This window comes from Dermochelys coriacea, chromosome 4 (assembly GCF_009764565.3).
Source record: "Dermochelys coriacea isolate rDerCor1 chromosome 4, rDerCor1.pri.v4, whole genome shotgun sequence".
NCBI lineage: Eukaryota > Metazoa > Chordata > Testudines > Dermochelyidae > Dermochelys > Dermochelys coriacea.
In genome coordinates this window covers 117,755,775-117,765,690 of record NC_050071.1, presented here as the reverse complement: position 1 = coordinate 117,765,690, position 9,916 = coordinate 117,755,775, and the positions used below count along the sequence as shown (strand labels likewise).

General features: G+C 40.4%; 2 protein-coding genes across 6 annotated transcripts in view; one reads left to right on the top strand and one right to left on the bottom strand.

Moving 5' to 3' along the window:
* ZNF518B (zinc finger protein 518B) overlaps positions 1 to 9,916 on the top strand; it is a 102,223-nt gene that overhangs the window by 34,114 nt on the left and 58,193 nt on the right. For 4 of the 5 annotated variants that reach the window (XR_006280539.1, XM_038398636.2, XM_043512416.1 and 1 more), the window contains exon 3: positions 2,348 to 2,421. The exons of the other annotated variant lie outside the window; for it this stretch is intronic. The gene's annotated coding sequence lies outside the window, so the exon portion shown is untranslated. The remainder of the gene's footprint in view (positions 1 to 2,347; positions 2,422 to 9,916) is intronic. 5 annotated transcript variants of the gene reach the window in all.
* The window catches only part of LOC119855091 (cytokine-dependent hematopoietic cell linker), a 70,048-nt gene continuing 65,690 nt past the window's right edge, over positions 5,559 to 9,916 (bottom strand). Inside the window, exons 13-14 of the mRNA XM_043512417.1 lie at positions 6,881 to 6,899; positions 5,559 to 5,656 (exon numbers count right to left, since the gene is read on the bottom strand). Of these exons, the coding sequence (XP_043368352.1) occupies positions 5,583 to 5,656; positions 6,881 to 6,899 (93 nt within the window). The 3' untranslated portion in view covers positions 5,559 to 5,582. The remainder of the gene's footprint in view (positions 5,657 to 6,880; positions 6,900 to 9,916) is intronic.

Here is a 9,916-nt window from a genome sequence, read left to right as displayed (position 1 = left end):
CAATCTGTTATTGATTGTGATATTGCATACATGCAAAGATAAAAAAATGGAAAGTCTAAATGCCACTGAGTTCCATCAGGGATGACTTTGTATTAAAATAATCTGTTAAACATTAAGAATGAAGACAAGAAAAGTGTGAGATGAATGTAGCATGAAAAAATTTCTAAGTTTGAGCTCTAATGACTACAATTAAAAATTAAATTAAAAAGCGTTAAAGGTTGGTGCATAGGAACCACAGTCATAGAATCATAGAAGTAGGACTGGAAGGGACCTCAGTAGGTCATCTAGTCCAGTCCCCTGCACGCAAGGCAGAACTATGTAATAACTAGACCCTTCCTGACAGGTGTTTGTCTAACCTGTTCCTAAAAACCTATTATGAGGGAGACTCCCTAGGCAATTTATTTCAGTGCTTATCTACCCTGAGAGTTAGGAAGTTTTTCCGAATGACCAACCTAAACCTCCCTTGCTGCAATTTAAGCCCATTGCATCTTGTCCTATCCTCCGAGGTTAACTAGAACAATTTTCACCCTCCTCCTTACAACAACCTTTGTATTTGAAAACTGTTCTGTCCCCTCTCAATCTTTTCTTCTCCAGACTGAAATAATTGGTTTTGTTTAATCTTCCCTCATAGGTCATGTTTTCTAGACTTTAATCATTTTTGTTGCTGTCTTCTGATCTTTCTCCAGTTTGTCCACATCTTTTCTGAAATGTGGCACCCAAACCTGGTCACAATACTTCAGTTGAGGCCTTATCAGCATGGAGTAGAGTGGAAGAATTACTTCTTGTGTCTTGCTTACAACACTCCTGATACATCCCAGCATTATGTTCACTTTTTTGGTAACAGTGTTATACTGTGGACTCGTATTGTGATCCACTATAACCCTCAGGCCTCTTTTTGCAGTACTCTTTCCTATGCAGTCACTTCCCATTTTGTGTGTGTGTAATTGATTGTTCCTTCCTAAATGGAGTACTTATTGAATTTCATCCTATTTACTTCAGACCATTTCCCCAGTTTGTCCAAATCGTTTTGAATTTTAATCCTATCCTCCAAAGCACGAGCAACCCCTCCCAGCTTGGTATCATCCACAAACTTTCTAAGTGTACTGTTCTCTGCCATTATCTAAATAATTTTTATCTAGATATTGAACAGAGCCAGATCCAGACCAATCCCTGCCAGATGCCATTCTATATGCCCTTACTGCTTGACTGTGAATCACTGATGATTACTCTCTGGGAATGTTTTTCCAACCAGGTACATACCCACCTTATATTAGCTCCATCTACATTATATTTCCCTAATTTGTTTATGAGAAGGACATGTGAGACAGTATCAAAAGCCTTACTAAAATCAAGATATCACATCTACTGCTTCCCCCCATTCACATGTCTTGTTACCCTGTCAAAGAAAGCTATTAGGTTGGTTTGATATGATTTGTTCTTGACAATGATTATATGTTGTATAGATATTATTAGAGACAGAGACTGCTCACAAATAAATACCATGGATTAGAAAAGTGGAAGACTTACCACTTTGGAATTTTTTATTGTGAGGCATGGCTACAAAGGGTTAAACATCCTGCAAAATAAACAACCCTCAAAAGACATGTGGGGAGATAATGTTTTTGTGTATTTACATATATATGAGTTGGGTGGACAATGTAATCAATGGTCCCTGTCTATGCTGTATTCTGATAATTCAGAGATCAAAAGAACATCCTAGCATTTAAATGAATTGTAAACACAGAATATCTCTGTTTTCATCTCTCTTTGAAATGTATAGCAAATAATCTCTGAATGGTGGAAGAACAAGCAAATTGCCTTATGTTAATTCTATAGCTAAGTACCGGTAATGGACCTCCTTCAAAGTCCTCCTAATTGCCTTTTGTTCCTGGAGGAACTCTCAACTTGTCAAAGAGGACATGAAATTGTATACAAGATCCTTGGGTCCTGATTCTGTCATCTCAGATCTGCTTAGGCTTCATCAGGGGAACTTTGAGTCACAAAACTAGGGTCCTAGTTATGCTGATATGCCCTGAACATGATATTTGGACATTGGGCTATAACCTATGAACTATTTCTAAAAGACCTCTTTGCAACTACAAAGCTCATCATCTCTGTTATGAATCTGAATCTTAAGAATTGAACTATGTCTGTATGTATATTGATCTTTTAACCATACTCTTGTTTTTTAATAAATTTTAGTTTAGTTAATAAGAATTGGTTGTAGTGTATATTTGGGTAAGATTTGAAATATTCATTAACCTGCGAGGTAATGTGTCTGATCCTTTGGGATTGGTAGAACCTTTTCTTTTATATGATGAAATAAGAATCTTCATATTTGACTTAGGTACCTGGATGGAGGCCTGAGGCTGGATCACTTTAAGGAAACTGTGTTGTTTGGACTTCTGAGTAACCAGTAAGGTAATAAAGATGCTGTTTTATGCTGGCTTGGTAAATCTAAGTATTGGAATATCCATCAGCTTCTGGGGACTGTCTGCCTCACTCTTTGCAGTTCACCCTAATTGAGTGATCATAGCTGGTCCCCATTGGGACCCTGGTCATAGTATGCTGTAGAGATATATTAAAGACAGACACTGCTCACAAATAAATACCATGGATTAGAAAAGTGGAAGACTCATCGCTTCTGTTTTTTACAAAAAATTCTGATTGGCTAAATCAATAAAAACTATACTATAGGGAACAACTCTGCACTGTAATTGGTAAATAAAAGGGCCTCATTCAAAACCTGTTTAATGGTAATCTCTCCATTGGCTTTGGATCATGCCCTAAATTTGGTGGTAATATAGAATCATAGAAATGCCGGACTGGAAGGGACCTTGATAGGTCATCTAGTCCAATCCCCTGCACTGAGGCAGGAGTAAGAATTATCTAGACCAGTGGTTCTCAACCGATTTACCATTGTGAGCCGCATATGCAGCTCTCTGTGTTGTGTGGGTTGCATCCACACAATATATATATTACCTGTATGGCCCTGAGAATGTCACTTGGGCCTCAGCTTTGTTCTGATTGGGCCGCAAGTGGCCTATGGATTGAGAACCACTGATGTAGACCATGCCTGACAGATGTTTATCTAACCCCTTTTTAAAAACCTCCAATAATAGATATTCCACAACCACCATAGGTAACTTGTTCAGGTGCTTAATTACCCTTACAGTTAGGGAGTTTTCCCCCATGTATTGCCTATATCTTCCTTGCTGCAGTTTAAGCCCATTATTACTTGTCCTGTCCTCAGCAGATAAGGAGAACAATTTATCACCCTTCTCTTTACAACTTTTTACATACTTGAAAACTGTTATAATATACTCCTTCAGTCTTCAATAAAGAAACCCATATTTTCAATCTTTCTTCATAGGTCATGTTTTCTAGACCTTTAGTCATTTTTGTTGCTCTCCTCTCTATATCTGATAGTTGGTTATCTCAGTTTGTGGGGGTTCATAAAACTTTTCCATCAGTTTTTGCTTCTTATGGATTCACATCCCCTGACTTTTGCTCTGAGTTTTAGGTTTGAATTATCTCAAATACAAAGTGCAACTCAATCAAGTTTCACTTGGATTCACACAGGTCACAAGGGTGACTCTGTATCAAGCAATAGAAAGCCACAGCTTGATTTTTCAGAAGTCATGTTAACCTTGAATTTTTGGCAGGTAAAGTCACTGTGCCAAATTCAATCCTAATGCAAACAACCTCTGTGACATCATTGAGGGAGGAATACTCTGTAATACAGGGGAAAAACATTATGGACTCTCATACCTCTTCATGATTGTATTTTAGGGAACCCCTGCATGTGTCTCTGAACAGGAACTTTCCTTAAACCAACATTTGTGCATTGGTCAAAGTTTCCCATGGGATTTTTGGCTTCAACTGGCTTTACTCATTTGTATCCTGAATTTTAGCCACAAATCTCAAATAGTGCTATTGAACTCAAATCCTAATGTGTATTGAGCTTGCTGTACATGCATAGGCATCGGAGGACAGGGGAGGTCACATGTCCCCCCTTCCCCAGTCCCCCTGGCAGCCACACTTACCTGCTTGAGTACATATCTGGACTATCCTGGGGTGTGCAGAAGGGAGCTTGGGGAGTCAGTTGGAGAAATGGGGATAGGTGGGGTGGGGGAGGGAGGAAGCAGGATCCAGGGGATCCAGGGGAGGCAGCAGGAGCTGGGGTGATGGTCGTGGGTGGGTGGGAAGTCCAGGGAGGCAGCAGGAGCCAGGGTGATGGTCGTGGGTGGGTGGGGAGTCCAGGGAGGAAATGGGGGCCAGGGTGATGGGGGTGTGGGTGGGGAGGCAGTGGGGGGCCAAAGGGAATTGGAGGACTGGGGGAGGCAGCAGGGTCCAGAGGCAATGGGGAGGGGTGGAGGTCTGGAGGAAGGCAGTAGGGGCCAGGAGAGATGGTGGGGGGCCAGGGGAGGCAGCGGGGGCTAGGGCGTCAAAAAAACAAGTTTGCCCAGGGCACCATTTTTCCTAAGGCTGGACCTGCCAGGGCCAGCCTTAAGGGTGGGTGACATATCAGCTGCCCAGGGTGCCATGGTCAGAGGGGCGACATGGTCAAGAGGGTGTTGCTGGATGGTGCCTTGGCAGTTACCAGGAAGTTGATGGTGGGGAGGGGTGGCTTGTCGTGCCCCCACACTATCAGCAGTTACCAGTCACCTATGTGTATTCACTGCTTGGAAGACTCCTTAGTTGAATAAAGCCTGGTCTTCGCTAGTATCTGTGAAATCTATGGGCTGGTTCCAATGCAATGGGAGTCTATTGACTTCAGTTGGCATTGGATCAGGACCTGTATGTCTTTAACATTCTTTAATTTGAAAGGACCTTGACTGAATAATTGCAAATTACAGGACCACTGGTTCCATAAACCAAGAATCTAGTCACAAACAATTAAGAGCTATGTTCTGCCACACTTACTCATACTCTATAACACCTTCCTCCTCAAGTAGTTGAAAAGGAAAAATAGGACCTGTTTTGAGAACCATTAACAGTCGGTCAGTACAAAATGCTAGTATGGTATCTTTCGAAGGACAAAAGTTAAGTCATTATATACTTCAAATTTCCCTACCCTGTCTTTTTGTGTGTCAAAAATAATTGAGAAAGGGGGTGTGAGTGGTATTCAAAGAGAGGTTGAAAAGGCTTATGGGGGTTAGAATGGGGAAAAGACGGAAAAATTATAACAGATCTATATAACAGTGACTTGTCTAGAGAAGGCCAAAAAGATGTTCCTTATTAAGAAGAACAAGGCACCTTCCAAAGAAAGGAACAGGGAACAAAATACAAAGAATATACAAGAAAATTTCTTCTTTACATAATATATGAAACTCACTGTCATAAGTTATTATTGAAGCACTGAATGCAGTAAGACTATAAATAGGAAGAGGATCTGTAGTTACAATAGCTTGAATGAAAATTACAATGACCATCAAATGTCGTGTTTCAGGGTGTAATTACTTAATGGTATTAGAAAGTAATCATGCCTCCGTGGTATGGTACTGTATAGTTTTTTCCAGGTGCAGGAGTTTTGATTTCTTCTGAACCATTTTGTATAAGCTCATGCAATTTCTATATTCCTACCTGGATGCAGGATGGTATTTTGTTTTTTGCTGTCGTGTTTGGAAAGATAATTCAGCTTCCCTGCTGATATCTGGAATTTCATAAATAAGAACATATTATTCCTTCTTGTATGTAAATTGAACAGCACTAAATATAAATAAGAGTAATGAAATCACAGTACTAATACACAATACTAATCACAGTAATGAAAGAAGGAAATTAATCTATATTCATGTATACTACAAAGTGATTCAGTTAAAAAAAGCTAATGAGCAAAATTCATCCCTGAGGTAAATGAGCTAAACTATTGACATAAATGGGAATAATTTATTCCAGGGCTGACTGGCATATAGTTTACAAGGTAACGTCATAAGCTTTCCTGATACCAAACATGGAGTAATGTAAAGGTAAGTAATGCAGAATGCTCCCTAGAAGAACACAAAATATCCTTCTCTCCCTTTTAACAGATGGGTGGAATTAATCCTCATGTTAATGGACCAGTTCTGTTTTCTGTGTAAGTCAATGAGAATTATGCCATTGACCCCAAAGGGAAAGGAATCAGGCCCCCCAAAAAGTAAGGAACTCTGTCATATGGAGGTATAAATGGCAAGGAAAGAACAATGTATCTTCTTGTTACTTTGAAGTATTTATGCTTTTCAGGGAGGAATTTGAAAGCACTCTAAATGAGGGGCATTCAAATCCATTTGAATTCAATACAAGTTGTGTATCTGGGGCCAAACTTTTAAAGGTATATAGGGACCTAGAGAGACAGACAGACCCTTTGTGGCATTATCATCATTATTATCCCACTGAAATCAATGGAAGTTAGCTGCCTAGGTGCTTCTGTAAATCCCACCATGTGCCCATCTACATCTATAGGCATCTAAATGTCTTTGAAAATCTGTCCTGTGGCTCCTTCAGAAATCCAAGCCTTAAATTAGATTTGACATGAGAGGTAAGTGTGATACTATTGTTACACAGAGATTTTGTTAGTTCCATTTTAGAGTCCTTCTCCAGATAAGCTTTCCATCACTATACAGATATTCTAAGCTTCTCTCTTCTCAGTAGTTGTATACATAAAGGCTGTAGTTTAATACTCTACTTTTATGCATCATCCACTATGAAATTTTGGCTGCTACTTTCATTCTAAAAGAAATAATCGGAATATAAAACCAGACCCTCGGCTGCTGTAAACCAGCACTGAATTCAAAAGATGACACCAATTTACACTATTTGAAGATTTGGCCCAGAATATGTTGTTGTTACAATAAGAAGGAAAAAACAGGGAATCTGTAATATACTGGTAAGTACTAACCTCTTCCTTTTCCAGGTGCCTATATAGAATGATAAAATAGATAGTGAATATTGGAAGCTTTCAGTGACAATAATATATGATTTTTTATATTTCTTTGCTCCACCTACTTGTTACCACAGGACAAGTGTGATTTAGCATATTTCACTTGGGCCAAATATACTACTTGGTAAGTCAGATGCATGCTTGGTGCAGCTACATTAGAGACACAGTCTCTAACTAATCCCCAACTAAATCATCCCAGCCAGGGCTTTGTCAAGCCTGACTTAAAAACCTCAAAGAAAGGAGATTCCACCACCTTCCTAGGTAATGCATTCCAGTGCTTCTCGCACCATCCTCCTAGTGAAAAAGTTTTTCCTAATATCCAACCTAAACCTTCCCTACTGCAACTTGAGACCATTCCTCTTTGTTCTGTCATCTGCTACCACTGAGAACAGTCTAGATCCATCCTCTTTGGAACCCCTTTCAGGTAGTTGAAAGCAGCTATCAAATCCCCCTTCATTCTTCTCTTCTGCGGACTAAACAATCCCAGTTCCCTCAGCCTCTCCTCATAAGTAATGTGTTCCAGTCCCCTAATCATTTTTTTGCCCTCCACTGGACACTTTTTTCAATTTTTCCACATCCTTCTTGTAGTGTGGGGCCCAAAACTGGACACAGTACTCCAGATGAGGCCTCACCAATGTCGAATAGAGGGGAACAATCATGTCCCTCGATCTGCCCCTACTTATACAGCCCAAAATGTCATTGGCCTTCCTAGCAACAAGGGCACACTGTTGACTCATATCCAGCTTCTCGTCCACTGTAACCCCTAGGTCCTTTTCTGCAGAACTGCTGCCTAGCCATTCGGCCCCTAGTCTGCAGCAGTGCATGGGATTCTTCCGTCCTAAGTGCAGGACTCTGCACTTGTCCTTCTTGAACCTCATCAGATTTCTTTTGGCCCAATCCTCTAATTTGTCTAGGGCCCTCTGTATCCTATCCCTACCCTCCAGCGTATCTACCTCTCCTCCCAGTTTAGTGTCACCTGCAAACTTGCTGAGGGCTCAGTCCATGCCATACTCAGATCGTTAATGAAGATATTGAACAAAACTGGCCCCAGGACCGACCCTTGGGGCACTCTGCTTGATACTGGCTGCTAACTAGACATGGAGCCATTGATCACTACCTGTTGAGCCCGACAATCTAGCTAGCTTTCTATCCACCTTTATAGTCCAGTCATCCAGCCCATACTACTTTAAGTTGCTGGCAAGAATACTGTGGGAGACCGTATCAAAAGCTTTGCTAAAGTCAAGGAATAACATGTTCACTGCTTTCCCCTCAACCACAGAGCCAGTTATCTCATCATAGATGGCAATTACATTAGTCAGGCATGACTTGCCCTTGGTGAATCCATGCTGACTGTTCCTGATCACTTTCCTCTCCTCTAAGAGCTTCAGAATGGATTCCTTGAGGACCTGCTCCATGATTTTTCCAGGGACCAAGGTAAGGGTGACTGGCCTGTAGTTCCCCGGATCCTCCTCCTTCCCTTTTTTAATGCTGGGCACTACATTAGCCTTTTTCCAGTCGTCCAGGACTTCCCCCAATCACCACGAGTTTTCAAAGATAATGGCCAATGGCCCTGCAATCACATCTGTCAACTCCTTTAGCGCACTCAGATGCAGCGCATCTGGCCCCATGGACTTGTGCTTGTCCAGCTTTTCTAAATAGTCATGAACCACTTCTTTTTCTACAGAGGGCTGGTCACCTCCTCCCCATGCTGTGCTGCCCAGTGCAGTAGTCTGGGAGCTGACCTTGTTTGTGAAGACAGAGGCAAAAAAAGCATTGAGTACATTAGCTTTTTCCACATCCTCTGTTACTAGGTTGCCTCTCCCGTTAAGTAAGGGACCCATACTTTCCTTGACCACCTTCTTGTTGCTAACATACCTGTAGAAACCCTTCTTGTTACTCTTAACATCTCTTGCTAGCTGCAACTCCAAGTGTGATTTGGCCTTCCTGATTTCACTCCTGCATGCCTGAGCAATATTTTTATACTTCTCTCTGGTCATTTGTCCAATCTTCCTTTATTCAGTGAAGTGATTGGGGAATTTTGCCATTTCTTGACAGAGCAAGATGAGCAACATTTCAAATCATCCTCAGTGAGCAGTGATCCAAAGCCCATTGAAATAACTGGGAGTCTTCCCATTGACTTCAATAGAGCTGGATTAGGCCCTTAGTATTAGTAACTATACAACTTGAATTAACCCTCTATATATGTCTTATGTGATGAACTGCATACACATAGATTCATTGATTGCAAGGTCATAAAGGACAAAATTGTGATCATCTAGTCTGATCTCTTGCATAACAAAGGCCATAGAACTTCCCTGAATTCCTGTTTCAACTAGAGCAGATCTTAGAAAAATCTTGATTTAAAAATTGGCATGATGGATGTATCCATATATGGATATAAGTGTATGTGTGTGTGTATATAATATGTGACATGTTTACTTTAATATAAACACAAGCTAAATTCTGGTCAAATTTCACCAACATCACTGAACTTCGGATTTATATAGTGGTGTAATTAAAAGCATAGTTTGTCCCGGTAATAGGCTCACTGAAACAGTGGATCAAATTCTGCTCACAGTAACAACATTACAACCTTTATGAAGTGAGCCATGTTGTGCCTGTGTAACTGAGATTAGCATTTAGCCAGGTGTTTCCATAATTAATCTTCCGTTAAATCAAGCACCGAAATAGAATGCCTATAAGTAAAATTGGATTTTTCTTTTGAGCCTACCTCATTGATAGTACGATTATCTTTCTGCAGTGGTATTATATTTCATTCAAAATGTATTGTATGAACAGTATTGACCAGGACACACTATGGTACAAAAATTGAAACAATAATAATTACTGTAATAAACATAATGGATCAAATTCATCCCTGGAGTACTTCCATTGAAGTCAGTTAAATTGCACCCATGGGAATTTGACCTTTGTGATTTTGATGTTACTTTCATCCACTAAACATACAGAAGTATCTTCAGTAACATAAATTAA